The 15,000-nt window shown below is 40.7% G+C and overlaps 1 protein-coding gene, 1 long non-coding RNA gene and 1 pseudogene across 11 annotated transcripts in view; 1 reads left to right on the forward strand and 2 right to left on the reverse strand.

Annotated features, from left to right (window-relative positions):
* The window catches only part of LOC138006176 (uncharacterized), a 4,496-nt gene extending 3,955 nt beyond the window's left edge, over positions 1 to 541 (reverse strand). Inside the window, exon 1 of the long non-coding RNA XR_011123861.1 lies at positions 355 to 541. This is a non-coding gene — a long non-coding RNA (uncharacterized lncRNA). The remainder of the gene's footprint in view (positions 1 to 354) is intronic.
* A 4,328-nt stretch (positions 542 to 4,869) lies between these two features.
* On the reverse strand, positions 4,870 to 9,137 carry LOC138005928 (uncharacterized; annotated as a pseudogene).
* Positions 9,032 to 15,000, forward strand: part of LOC138008198 (chitin synthase chs-2-like) — a 47,583-nt gene continuing 41,614 nt past the window's right edge. For 9 of the 10 annotated variants that reach the window (XM_068855441.1, XM_068855442.1, XM_068855450.1 and 6 more), the window contains exons 1-3: positions 9,032 to 9,888; positions 12,283 to 12,528; positions 14,949 to 15,000. The exon at positions 14,949 to 15,000 is cut by the window's right edge. In XM_068855441.1, the coding sequence (XP_068711542.1) occupies positions 9,439 to 9,888; positions 12,283 to 12,528; positions 14,949 to 15,000 (748 nt within the window). In that variant the 5' untranslated portion in view covers positions 9,032 to 9,438. The remainder of the gene's footprint in view (positions 9,889 to 12,282; positions 12,529 to 14,948) is intronic. The other variant, XM_068855443.1, reaches the window with a different exon arrangement.

The raw sequence follows: 15,000 nt of genomic DNA on the forward strand, positions 1-15,000 counted from the left end.
ATAACAGTGCTTAAACGTCTGTGCGAAGTTTCCAAATGATGCGAGCTTGAGTTTGTGGTTAAATGATCAACGTGAGTTTGAATTCAAGCGGCGTATCATCATTCATCAACAAAATCTTCGGCCGCTTCAAATGTCTAAGTCGGCCTCACCGGCCCCGTCGTTCTGCCACCACGAAACGACTCAGTAATTTCAATTGATCTTGAGGAATTTTGCTTGCTCTTACATTAGCAAAGTCTGAGGAGAACTTGCAATAGCAATGGATTTGAAAGCCGTATTTTTCCCTTGGCGCCAACTGGAAAATTAGTGAACTTTCCGAACTCAGGCGGTAGAAAACAATACAATACCATTCCCCACCTTCTCGAACTCTTTCCGTTGTCATAATCTTGGATGTTTCCTACCTTAAAGATACTGTAAAGCTCGAACAGGCCGGGTCAAAGAATCCCTTCATAGCCACAACTTGTACCAAAAATAATAATTTATGCCTGCTCGATTTGTGCAGGCGAGTTTCTGATTGGCGGATATTAACAATGGCTCATCTCACCCGTCCAGCCGTGATTTCGGGAGTGAGCGCTGGCTCATTTCCCGAAACAGCGGCTGGTAATCGAGCCTACCAATAGCGTAGCTCCTACTCTACTATAAAAACTACACGTAACCCACAATTCCTCGATTCGCTCTGACGAAGAGCTAACGCTCGAACCGTCACTGTACGGTGGCCAATTTACATTATGAACTCCGTTGATAAAACCAAATTTTGTATACTACTTTCCCACCGACAAAGCACCACAGTTTCTTTAGAAACTACCTCCTTCCGACAAATTAAGCCTGTTGTTAACAGCATTGCAGTTGTTTTTGTTACATTCTTATGTCACTTGCTTGTTGTTACACATAACGGTTGTTGATTAAACAATACTTGTCATTACAGGTATTCAATCTTTATGATGTTTATGCAAAGTAATTCTCCAGGCTTGGAGGTTGGACATCAAAAAACTCAGATGTGCTATTGCCATACAGGCAAGTGAGAACATTGCGAAGGAGAGATGATGCAATGTACATTTTCCCTACACTACTTAAGCCGACCTTTTTTAATCCAGAAACTTAAAGTAATTAATTATGTCATTAAATAGCCATTCAACAGATGTTCTAACTTCACTCATACACTTGCTAAACTGCTGCATCTTAGGAGTTAAGTGGGAATTCCTGAATGGACCCTGCAAATGCACTCTTAGTGGGTATGCAGGGTCCCCATAGATGCACAGAGGCTGCCCAGCTGGCAAGATTGCATTCTGCTGCAGTTCCCTCAAGAGACCCGACTCTGGCAACATACTTGCATCGTGTTTTCTTCCTTCTTTACCATGGTGATCAACATTGAAGACAAAATATTTTTTACGTAATAGATTAATACTTTTCCTCATTGTGAGGGAAGGAGCACTGGGTGTGTTCAGAGACCCATAAACCATTGACAAAGTGGGTAGGTAGTCAGCAAACAATATTTATCCCTTTGGTTCTGTTACCTCTGAATTCCTGTGCTTGTAGACTTCAAAACCATACTCTTCCCTGCCCTCTTCGGGTTCTGTAAAGAAGACGTTGGATGATCAACTAAATATGGAGGAGGGTAAGGACGAAACTGTTGCTCTATTAATGGGGATTTCTGAAGTTCTCTGGTTAATAACATGAAATTAAATTGCTCCCTCCCCTCCCAGTGTTGATCCCCCTACTCTTGATAACCCCAATAACTATAGTCAGGTTGTTACCTTACCGACTGGGCCATACATGTTACTCATGAAACACATCCGCCAGGAGGAGGACGTCTGCGCGGTTGTAGAGATTGTTGTAGTCCCCAATGTTGCGACAACCAAAAGCCTCCCAGACCTACCGTGCGTGGGTTTAGTCTTACTCGAAAATGTTTTCGTTGGAGAGCTTGCTGTAGAAGGCCTCCTTTTGAGGCAGCTGGGGCTGTGAGAAACGCTACCAGGAATCCATGAACTCGTTGGGGCACTCTCCGTTGCGCAGCAGGAGGTCTCGGCTTTTTGTTTTGTGCTTGTCTACCAACCCAAAGGCGGGTTTGTTGGCTGCCGCGACCTTGTCGAGTGAGGCCAGCAGAAACTGCGCGGATTCGATGAACCGAAACTACCCAAGGGAGAATGATATGTACTTCTTTGTGTTGTTGGGGATACAAAATATTTTGCCTTTGGTCTTTGAAACCACTTGCCTTAGCAGAAGGTTGTGAAAGACAACTGGTATTATGTTAGTTTTTTGGGGGAGAGCCGCAGTTAGAGGTTGAGGCCTTGGGACCAACCCCACGGTATTTTCCATAGATGTGGCAATTGTCTCGGACGGAGTCACCATCCAGCGCTTTTCCACGCACATGGCAGTTTTGTAGGCCCGCTGGTCCTCTGGTGTCATTTTTATGGCCTTGGTGTTGGCTAGCACTGTCACTGCACTGCACTCTTTTTATAGTTCTCGGAGGAGGTGTTCCACTGCTTTGAATCTTCGGTATTCTAGGGGCTGTTCCGTCTGTCTGTCACACTGCATCACGATGTAGCAGTAACTATATGCCTCGTGGTGGTGTGACTTCTGTATGTTTCTCTTCGTGGGGTCACGCTTTGGTTGAAAGGGCCTCGAAGTCGGCGTAGACCACAAACGGGGCCGGCAGTTGTTTGTGGTAGTTCTAGAAGAATACACTTAGGTTTGTGGGCTTCCAACAGGTCTTTGCAGGTGTACCCTAGGAAGCAGCGTTCACAGAAATGTTTGCAGTCTCGGTGCTTACTCTGCTTCAACCGGTTAAAGTTTTTCACCCACTTTTAGTGGAATTTGTTAGCTTTCTCTACAAGCATGCGCAGTAGGTTGATCCGGGGCTCATCTTCGGGCTGGATGCTGAGATTATTGTCAACGACCCCTATGTCCCAGGCGAACATGTTTTGAAACAACTTCTCGGAAATTATCAAGGGTCTCCTCATATGTGTCGGGTGTGATAAGCCCTAGACGTAGAAGGTCACTCAACTTTTTGATCCATGTTTTTCTCATGGAAGGTCGTCATAGCAATCTTTTCTCCAGTCTCTAAATGAAAAGCCGGGTACATATGGTATAAAAAGCTAAAAAGAGCAAGGCTGATATAACGGTGAAGGATGTTCCTTCATCGTTATATCAGCCTTGCTCTTTTTAGCTTTTAATAATATTTAAGGATCAGATAAGGTCCTTCACCAGGACCCGGTGTTTCTGTTTTGTTACGCTGGTCCTTGCTTAGAAAGTTACATATCGTACAGCCGGTAAGGGTAGTGTGCGCAAAAAACTATAGCTGAGAGTCGTTTTCTGGCAAAACTGCACCTCCCCCTCCCCCCACCTCTTTGACGTTTTTTTTTTCCAAATCAAAACTGCTCCGGAACTCCTATTCTCTGTACTACTGAAGTCTTTCTTAATATGGACAGAGTTTGCCACACGATACCGAATTTTGTTTCACGGACTTTTTTAAATCCCGTTTCGGTTTTCCGTGTAGATGCATGATGCACAGTAACCCGCGTTGCCAAAATTGAGAAGCGATTTAAAGGTTTGCTAAACATTGACTGTCGCAAGGATATGGTAGAGCAGTCATGCGAAGAGTCTTTTCGACAGATGAAAGCTCATAAATCAAAATAATTCTGAACGTCAGGCAACAGTGAAGGTGCACAGTACTTCAAAGAGCGTCAAGTCATAACGAGCCAGACGCCCTTAACAACCAAAACAGTACCTCGGTATCCCGCGGAGATAGCAGGCAATATGCCTGGTATCTCAGAGGGGTGCCCAGTTGCTTGTAGCATTCCAATGTAATTGAATCCCTCAGGATTATATAATTAATATGTCTTTCACTGACACTTACAAGGTAAAAGGTGTTTTAATCCTCTAGCTTGAAATATTTTTTTGTCAGATTTTAATTAAAATTCTACTTTCAAACATGACGTTGATGCACGAGGACAATGCGATTTACCGCGGGATAGCGACGATCCTTTAACAGAAGTTGGAATTATTTGGTCGAATATTTAAGGCAAACATTTCGGCTAAAAAAGGACGACTTGCAACATAACAGATGCGATCACACTGTGATCCCATAAAAGCGATTTTTGTGTTCCAGGACATGACGTAATGTCTGGCTCCGGTATTGAAGTTAGGATTTGCTTATGGAAGGTGTCTACCGTAGGACGTCACGATTCTTGGAAATTAAGTGACTGAAGCGACTGAAGTGACTGAAGTGCAAACGAGGGAAAATGTTACACAAAAACATTATTTCTGGTAATGTTTCCCTTTTTGCCCGCTTCAAGAAACATCGCAAGTACGGAAAAGTTTCGTCCTTTGAGGGGCCAATAATCTTAAAAAAAGATTTACAAGTGATTGAAGTAAAATATACAAATGTCCATTGCGAAAGTGTTTTGCTTACGCTACAATAGTTCACACAATGCTATTCCAGCACTCAATGCTGAATGATCATGAAAGTGTAATCGTCACGTTAAGATTATAGATATAACCTTAAACTTGAAGGGACTTGTTAAGTTCCATACCTTATAAACCTATTAGCATCGGCAAGTTCTGAAAACTATTATTACAGTCACGTAAATTATTAACATGACAGGGGAGTCTTGCCGTAATTTTAGGAGAAAGGCATTGAAAGGGTCAGTTTATCCAAATTTCTATGGTATATAATGCTTATCTAATTATCTGAGGAAGGGAAAAAGATTATGGCACTGAGAAGAAACTTCGATGTTGCTCAAAAAGATGGCAACTAATAAAATAAGAAATAATCCTTTCAGAGACAGTCGATAATACCTTTACCCATCGAAAGAACGGAAACATGCAACACTTCCAATGATGGTTTTTTATTATAACCTACAGATAAAATAATATTCCAAGCTTAAGAACATGATTAATTATCAATACTGAATTTCTCGAACAAAAGATACGCGAATGTAGCATTTTATGCTCATTTTTAGGCGTAGCCAGCCAAAATAAAACCTCTTCCCAGGTTCAAGACCTCAACTGATTTACAGTAACACATTAAATGCTCGAGGGATTCCCCTTCAGTCTTACATAAGAAACGATAGCGATTCTGCAATTTTAAATTTCTAAGTTTACTATTTCTATAAAACATCCGGATCGGCAATTTGTATTCAAAACCTCTGAAATTTGTTTCCTAAGTTACAGAAGGAAAGTGAAAAGATTTGCAAGTTCCAATCGACAGAGAGAACTGGGTCTTCATTTTTTAAATTTGGTCTGGGAGGACGGAGGAAATTCTTCGCGGAAAATTAACTCTTCACAGATTTGCCTTGAGGAAACGTATGCTGTGTTCCGGATTCTATTGCTTAAGCTTCAAAACCCTCCTTGTAGAGATTAGCAACAACGGTGGAAACCGGGCTCCCCATGGCTGCACCTTCTCTCTATTCGCAGATCAATACATTCTACTACAAATACGTAGATCTTAATACGAAATCTAAGAGGTCCGTAATGTGGGCAGGTGTCAGTGTCGTGCGATCAGCAAGGCATTGGTCGCTCATCCTTTCATCCTTTTAGAGAAGAAACTAACCTGTATTGCTGATATTAATTGACTGTGAGTATGTTCCCCAGTCTCTAACAAACTTCCCGGAATTCTTCAGTTGGGTGTAAAACTAGAGATATGGAATTCAGCAATAATAGATACTATTATGCCTCCAATTCCCAATTAAGTTACCCGAACTCGTGATAGCCTTTTTAACATAATAGCTGAGCAGAACTTGTACCAGAGACAAAAGAACAGTCATTAATGAGGCAAAAGAACCTAAGAGGCCTGCGTCAGCTACAAACCTACACATGTATAATGTCATATTTGGTTCTTTTTCCCATTTGTCTCAAAACTACCTCGATGTTTATTATGTTTAATGTCCAGGATCCAGACAACCCCTTAAAATTATTAAACCATGTGCTGAACAAAAAAGGATATACAACAATGCATTAATCTACGGCTAAACATGATTATTATCTTTGTTGTATATCCCAGGAGCACTCAGGCACATTTCAGTGCCAGGACTCCTACCTGGCTGAACCAGAAAGGATATACAACAATGCATTAATCTACGGCTAAACATGATTATTATCTTTGTTGTATATCCCAGGAGCACTCAGGCACATTTCAGTGCCAGGACTCCTACCTGGCTGAACCACAAAGGATATACAACAATGCATTAATCTACGGCTAAACATAATTATTATCTTTGTTGTATATATCCCAGGAGAACTCAGGCACATTTCAGTGCCAGGACTCCTACCTGGCTGAACCAAAAGGGATATACAACAATGCGTTAATCTACGGCTAAACATGATTATTATCTTTGTTGTATATCCCAGGAGCACTCAGGCACATTTCAGTGCCAGGACTCCTACCTGCCTGAACCAGACAGGCCTTCTGACAGGGTGCGATTAAAAAATGCAAATTATGCGATTTTTTCAGGGCAGATTGTGCGATTAGAAAGGCCAATTATGCGATAAATAATGTAAATTATGCGATTTTTTTCTCAGCAATTTTGAGCTTGTTTTATAAGGTTTCAGGTTAAGAAAAACACTTTTTTGCTGCCCTAAAGACATTTTGAACACAAAGGAACAGTAATTATGTATCTCGATCGACATTAGTTGGGATAAATAGAAAAAATGCGGTCCTCTGTGTTTGAAGTTGAAAGGACACAGCTAACATGCCAAATGAATGATCAAGGTGCTCGTCAACCACGAACTTCCGAAGATGGTCAATCACAATAGGGCCATACCGCCATTTATACGAGAGAAAATAAGCGCGGCTTTCTCTGGCCGCGGCTTACAGAAGACTCGAATGTTCACCCCGTATAAATGGTACAAAATCTAAGTTCACGTCTTTTTCAAGCCGCGGCTTATATTGACCTGGGAATATATATTCGTATAAATAGTTCCTTTTGCGTATTTTGTACACCGTGGCCAGAGTAAGCCGCGGCTTATTTTTTCTCGTATAAAAGGCCCTAATATTGCACGACGAGAAAAACATCAGTCCATCGTCCACGTGGAGCGTACCTGTGAGGTACTTTCTTGCTCGATCGTGAGCTGTCACATTGGGCGGAATGTTTCTTCGTCGAAGAAATAGCGAGCGTTTTCACAACAAACTTATCCATGAGTAAGTTTTTATCAGTTTTCAACGAAAGAAACTACATTTTGCCGAAAAACTTACAACTTCGCTTATTTATCTCTTCTATAAGAGAAGGCAACTGTGTCATTTCAGTGGTGTGTATATAAGGGCGTGTTTGTGTTGCACCAATAGAAGCAGACTCGTACCAGGTCCCCGACATGAAAAATGAAGCCTTGAACTTCGAATGTTTACGAAATCGAAGGTGACAAAGGTTTTTTAGCCTTTTTCCAAGATAAATCATCTTAAAAATAGCATATTTATGCAGGAATTTCTACGAAACGTCTTGATTTATGTTTCAGTTTATGAATTTTGTGCGTCCTTTTGTGAATTATGCGATTTCTCGTGAATTGTGCGATCCGATGCGATTTGAGGTCGATTGTGCGAAATCGCACCATCGCGTAATATCAGAAGGCCTGACCAGAAAGGATATACAACAATGCGTTAATCTATGGCTAAACATGATTATTATCTTTGTTGTATATCCCAGGAGCACTCAGGCACATTTCAGTGCCAGGACTCCTACCTGGCTGAACCAATGCTTAAATCTATGAATCAAGATTATTAGTGTCTATAACAAAAATAATTATTGTATATAACAAGCAAATTCACTGATTTAAAAAAAAGTGGTTTAAGTCTGTGTGTTGTTATACCGTAAAGCTGCTACTGATACTGTAACTCTAACCTTGAAAGGAACAAATGTTACCTGGATCATTTCTTCACAGAATGGGATCTGATTTAAAAGGTAGGTCTCAACAACATCTCTATTCTTGAAGAAATTTATCATGTTCTGGTCTGGCAGGTATCTGACCATAATTTCTTCTATATTGTCTAAAAACCTGCACTGACAGTTGACCCTAAGAGCCAAAAGTAATGAGCTGTGGAAAAGCTCAAACTTTTCTAGTCTATATATTTGGACGTGAAAGCTCAGGAAATGGTAAGGTGTATATGGGACATTCGACTGATCTCTGATGGCATAATTTTAACCACTAATATTTATCCAATCTTTAAGAAAAAAAAAAAGAAAAACAGATGAACAAGAGCTTAACTACATACATTGTGTGTACCCCTGTTCGCCCAAGCTTAGTCAGGTTTAGCATAGTTTGCCATCCTTGATCTGGAATCCTGGACTGTAGTTTGAAATAAAGCAAAGTCCAATCGGAGACACGGAGGGACTGAAAAAATTCAGGGGCACTATCCCCAAGCATGGTCTCGAAAGCTTGCTTTGGCCCATTTTTTGTGGTCACTTGGTTCGCAATGTCGTTCAGCATTTTAGCCACTTCGGGTTTACTAACATGATCTGCTACAGCTTATGCCAGCGGCAGCTGGTAATTCTCCCGAACATCGCTGATAAAAGTCCACACGTCCTCTGCTTCCTCTGAAATTTTCTCTGGTTCCTCTTAAATTTTCTCTGAAATACCGCGCGCGCGCGGTATTTTTGGCTTCTTCGCGAAGCGATTTAAGCTGTTCGAGAGCTTCTTCAAGGCCAGTTTTGAGCTTGATGTTTTCTTTTTGTAACCTCTCGAGCTCAAAAAGTTTTGACGATTCCAGGCTAGGAGTGGAACCTGAAAACTCAAGATGATCGTCTGTTCGCTGGGCGTTACTGCCTGTCGGTGAATTTACATACTGCTCACGCTCGGCCCAAATCGATCTTTAGCTCATTAATAGCGTCGATTAGCCGCTTGTAGCAGCTAACTTCGCTAGATTTTATGGTCCTTCGAGTTACCGCACAGACAACTCCAAACAGAGAAGCCACAGCGACAGACTCTCCTCTACTACTCCTTCGATCCATGGCCAAGATTGTGAGATCTTTTACATCAACAAGCTTGACGAGGGCAAATTCGGACGGGAAATTTTGCACTAACGGGGATCTCGACAAGAATTTGCTGGGCTGACAACCTCATATCGTCGAATTTAGTACAAACCACTGTTTCTCTGGGTCGCTAACTAGATTGACACGACGGATATCAAACGCTTCAGAGAAGGCCTCCATAACTTCGCTGAAGACGAGGGAAACAGCGCAATTTCCCGCGCTGCTCAAGGTTAACGTGAAATACAAGCTCCGGAAATGTCAATACATTAAATTCCACCCATATTAAAACCAGGCACCTTTCAGTGTTAATTGCTTGTGAAAACTCTACAGGGCTTAAACCACAACACAACCACAAACCAGCCATGATGATATGTCCTGACCATGAATATGACGTCACTCCCTAGCAACCGTGTGAGTCGCATTTTTTAACTTCCGGTTATCTCTGGCTTGTTGTGTATCTTGTAAACGTCGCTATACCAAAATGTCCACGACGATAAGTAATGCAAGCTCTAGCCACTATGATTTCAACGCGGAAAAAAAGGACAAATATACTTACACTGTAGACAGAAGGTGTTCATCTATTTCAAACGAGAGCACCAACGTTGAAGATGGAAACTGTTATGTAATGTCTCTTCGAATTATAAAATGGATCACGGCAGTTATCCTAAGCACGTTAGTTCTATTCTGCGTTGTGGCCAGCAAAATTTGTCTTCTAGCACTTGGACAGCACTATAAAGGCATTAAAGGGTCTGGAAATGATACAACCTCTACAGAACATCACAATGTACCTATAGAGACGCAAAAACAAGCGTTGCTTTTTATGCTACTTCTTGCTTTGATGATCCCTCAAGCTATGTCGTTGCTTTATGCTTCATGGACAAGTTTGAGGAGGAAGAGTCGACCGTGGCCAAAGAGGCGAGGATTTGTAGCGGTAAGAATAATTGCTCTCTTGAATAAAAAGACAATACTCCATTCATAGATAATTCACTTACAACGTATCTAAACGTTCCAAAGACGGAGCAATTACCATACAAACACGAGAAAACGCCTCAATCCTTCATTTCCCTGTCTTCTTGATTTTCTAAACTTATCCTCCCTTTTGTACTTAATTCCAGCTACGACCTGCAAGTCACACGTAGAATGTGTAAATTATACTCATTGTTTCACTTGTTTTTAGTTCAACGTATACCATCATCGTGTCTCTTGTGACATGTACTTATTCATTTGACGAGTCTTAAAAAAGAGTGGTGAGTTCAAAGTTGCCTGATCATAGGCTATCATCCATACGGCGAACCCTACTATTGTAGTACAGTGGCTGATGCAGACAATTTCTACAAACATTTTTCACCCCTTCAACAAGGGCAAAAAGGGTAGACCACTGCACTGAACTCGTTGCTTAGGTACTGTCGAGTTTATTGAAGTCACAGTGATTCATTTCAATTACTTGATTGATATAACGGGTAACCGGTCGACCGAGAATCTCATTTTGAACATTGATTCTATGCAAAGCTTGAGTAAATGCAGGTTTCATTGGCAAAACGTAAAGAGAAATGCAAAATTTACCATTACTGTTAAATGTTGGTTGATTTTCGTTTAGGGGTGGCTAACATCAGCGGACAACAAAGGCTGCCTTTTTTGGTACTAAGTTGCATTTGCGGAAAATGCATTTATCTCCACGCGTGAAAAGATCACTGCTGCTATGGTTGCATATCAAAATCGCGCCTTTCGATACCTTTTGTGAAATGATTTAGTATTTCATTAATGTTTATATCGTAAGTAGAAGATTACATGGCCGCTTGGAGATACGAGATTTCTCTTCTCGCTGCGGTCACTCGTGAAATATTTTTCAACACTCGAAAAGAAATTTCGTATCTCCGCGCGGCCATGAAATATCCACTATATCTTATCAAAAATGAAAACATATTTTTTTGATCCAGGGAAACTTCAGCAATTTATTTAAACCCATGCGTTGGTTTGTCGTTTTCAATGCAGGTGATCTTTGGATCGAACGTGCTCGGTGTCTTACACCCAGGAATCTAAAAGTTAATAGGGTTTAATGACACCAAATACACCAAAACCTCGAAAATGCTATTTGCTTTATGTACGTTATCTTTCCTTTTCAATTTGAACAGACCAAGTCATGCTGACGCTAATAATTCTGAGCCGGAAAGTATCTTAAGAAGTGATTTCAAGATCATTGATTAAATACAGACGAACAGACAGACATCGCAGTCGTGCATGTAGAAAAATGCTGATTGTCATCCTTACTTAATGTTTGTAGCCTTGGGGGTAAAAAGCTATTATCTTCTTAAAGAGAAATCAAAAAAGTGACGTGGCTCTTGGGTCAGTACTTGCTCCTGCCGGCGAGGGACACGAAATATAGTAAAACCATGCCACATAGCTGTCTCTTTTTATTAAATATCGTCTTCCTCGCATTTGGGCCATTAATTAATCCGTATACTGATCATCGCAGACAACCTGTCATTTTATTGGTTGTGGGATAGGTGGGACCGTCGTTTCTATATAATTCGCATCCATTGTTTACTAAAACCATAAAAGAACATTTGTAATGGCTGCGCCCTAAACACTAATAATGTTTTCAGGAAGCGATGCAGCTTTTAGTGCACAGTAAGCCTATGTTGGCGTTTGTTTTCATAGCTCAAAAATGGCCCTGGAAATATATGTTCAGCCAAAATGAGATGGAAGCTATTTATATCTTAATTTGAAAATTAACGAAGAAAATGTTTGAAAGTGCGAAAATGGAGAACCCGGCTCATCGTTTCTTACTAACATTTATCACCACTAGATATACACAGCCAGGTGCTGAAAACATCCAGTTTTGTTCAAAGTACTTGCATACTTACCCCATTAAAAAGAAAGGAAATATTATACCAGGCGTGCAATTATCGTGCTTCCAAGGTTATTTTGAGAATGTTATAGGGAATCAAGTGGCAATCGTCCTGCCATCTAAAACTCAGTAAACTTGAGCCAATTCCTATTTAAACTGTTTAGGTAGTTTTTAGTATTAAGCATCCAGCATTTAGCAAAGGTATTATGCCAGCATAAACAGTTGAGAAATAACGGAGCTGAAACGTAGAAGGGGTATCGAAAAATGAAAGCAGAAAATCATCCTACCCCTTAATTATCAACACACGACGATAGTGACCTTTCGTTCATTCGTTGAAGGGAAGAAACTGATAAGTTTATAAAAAAATTACCGAGAGTCTTGTTCTGGAAAACTGTCTCACTTATACCTAGTCCTACTTTTACTTTTGAACATTTTTGCCCTTGTTCCATATCACGACTTTCCGTTTATTCTTCGCAGATTCTTTTTGGTGGGTTTCTAGAGACCCTTTCTCTTTGTTACATCACCATCGTAATGCTTACAGTTGTGCCCATCAACCCAGCCGCCATAGTGTTACTCATGTGCAGTTTATCTATGATTCCTGCCACCTGGGAAGCATTTAAATCGAGAAAGCGATGGAACACAGCACATGGAAAGTTTGCCTCTATTATGTTTGGAACTTTAGCTGTTTTTGCTGTGATTGGCATTGTACTGTTGCTGTTAAAGGTATTGAAAACGGTTGAGAATTATTTTTCTGTGCTATTCCTGTTTGAATTTTAAACTTTGAGGGAAGATTATTTCACTGAGAACCAAAGTTAAGCCTGAGCGCAAATCCTTGTTCCAAGACATTTTATTATGTAGCTACTGATGGAATACTAGGATTTTTCTTTATCTAAAAAAGCATATCTTCACCGCGCGCATTGAAACTATTATTTTTATCTATCACATGTGAGGATCTGGTGTCGTATGGTAACTAACACGATTAGCGAATACAAAAGCGAGCTTTCTCTTGAAAGATACTTTCGTGCTGTAATATAATTTTCCTCTGCTACATCCACATTTTTTGTATTCAATTTGACATTATCGTGATTTGTTTTTCAAACTTTTCATATCTAGATTCATGTTACACAACATGTGTGTTTTAGTGATTGAGGACCTTGTTTGTCGTCATTCGAAAACGAATGAAACAAGTTGTTTTAAATCTGGACATTTCATCAGTATCTACATAATAAACAAAACATTAAATGGCAGTTTGGGGATACGAATTCCATCTCGCACTCGTTCGCTGCGCTCACTCGTGAGGGATACTGAGGAACCCCTCCTTACGACCACCCCTTAATTACCACCACCCCTATATTATGCCCACTTTTTTATGGCCCGAACAAAAGTCCACAATTCTTTTATCTGGAAGCCCCGTTAATCCGACACCCCATTATCACACCCAATGACCACCTTCCTCATTTTCTTTATAAAATTGCCTCGTTAATACGACCGATTAAATTGAACAGTAAGTTGACTGGTTAAATTGACGGCAGTCTCAATGAAAAAAACTGTAAATAGCAATTTTGATCCAGCAATTTTCCTCGAACCACTAGACAACTGGGAGGATACAACGAGGAGAGGGAATAAATGATGCTGGTGAAAGAGGGGTTTGTGTTGATGAAATCGATGTTCTCCTGCGGCAAATGTCAAGCCCAAAATAAATTCATATATGGAAGCGACATCTAGCTTGCAAGATGTTTTGAATTTTCGAGAGACAGAGTTTGACACTGACTGTATTTGATGTTTCGTTCAAGACTTTTCGGCTGGTGCTTGAGCCTTCACGAGAAACCACTTTTACGTCGAAAGCAGCTCAGAATTTTGTCAAACGATCCAGCAACATTCTGTGGCCAGTAAGACGAAATCATGGTCTCTTTTAACGTTAAATCTTTATTCACTTCCATGCCTGTGGATCTAGCCTCTTACAAGCGCCAAGGAGTAGCTCCAAAAAGATCCGAATCTTATGAAACGTACAAATATGTCAATTAGCAACATCATGAAGCTGATAGATTTTGTTGTCAATCACAATTACTTCAAACACGACAACACCCATAACAAACAAGTCTTTGGATGTCTGACGGGTGAGCCAATCAATCACGTCATAGCCGACCACTCAGCTCCCTAAGTGGAAGATCAGTTGATCAACATCTCAATTCAATTAACCCCAAGCTACAGTTTACTGTAAACCTTGAGGACACCAAAGTACAGTATCAACACAAGGAGGATAAATGAATGTTTACAGAAAGCCAACACACACACAGATCGCGATCTCAATTCTGACCACCCCATTCGCGTTGCTACGCAGGACACAGAAAATACCATCAACACAGAAAAAGAAAGGCAAAAAAACAAAACGAGTCAAGGCTGTACTGCGAGACCATAATTATGCTTCATCTAGCCTTCGTAGCAGGCGGTTTGGTGAATTTTAGAAGCTTCTTTCCACCGGGGTTGATTGAATGTAAATGGCCACGCGAAAACCGAAGTCAAAAGAGCAAGCGATCACTGAAAGCACGGATCGCAGAACGCAAAAGGACTTTTTCTATGTTCAACTGTGACTCCAAGATCTCCTGCCATGTCCAGGAAAACAACCATAAAATGGACTTTAAAAGAGTCAGAGTTGTTGGAAATGAGGCTAACTTTCATGGGAGGATCCGCAATCTGGAAATGACCACATTGCCATCCCAGAAGTCTACAAGTCTTTGGCACAAGCATTAGTCTCGCGCTACAATTTCTTAAAACTTCACGCGGAATTTCTTTCGGCGCGCGTTCGCTGATGAAGGCCCAAGCACCAGTCGAAACGTTTTGAAAGAAACATAAAAATAGTCATTGACAAACCATATCTTACAGTGTGAGCTCCTGACAAAAATTACTCTGTTTTGAACAGAGAAAAGCATATATCTACTTATAGCAACTATTTCTAGAAAGTTTCCAAGGTAGGTCTTAAAAAATCTTTGGTTTCCAGGTCAGTTTACTGTCTACCTTATGGCGGTTGGAGTGGTTTACTGTGCCTAAGACTTATCATCTTAGCTCTTAGAATGTCACATCTGCGCTAATGAAGCATTTTTTCGTGGCTGAAGCTAATTGATTTTTCATGTTTCTTATTCTAGACACCGCATTTACCTGGTCGCGTAGGAATTCCTTTCGCTCTCACTTTTCTGT

Source organism: Montipora foliosa, chromosome 6 (genome assembly GCF_036669935.1).
Source record: "Montipora foliosa isolate CH-2021 chromosome 6, ASM3666993v2, whole genome shotgun sequence".
Classification (NCBI taxonomy): domain Eukaryota; kingdom Metazoa; phylum Cnidaria; class Anthozoa; order Scleractinia; family Acroporidae; genus Montipora; species Montipora foliosa.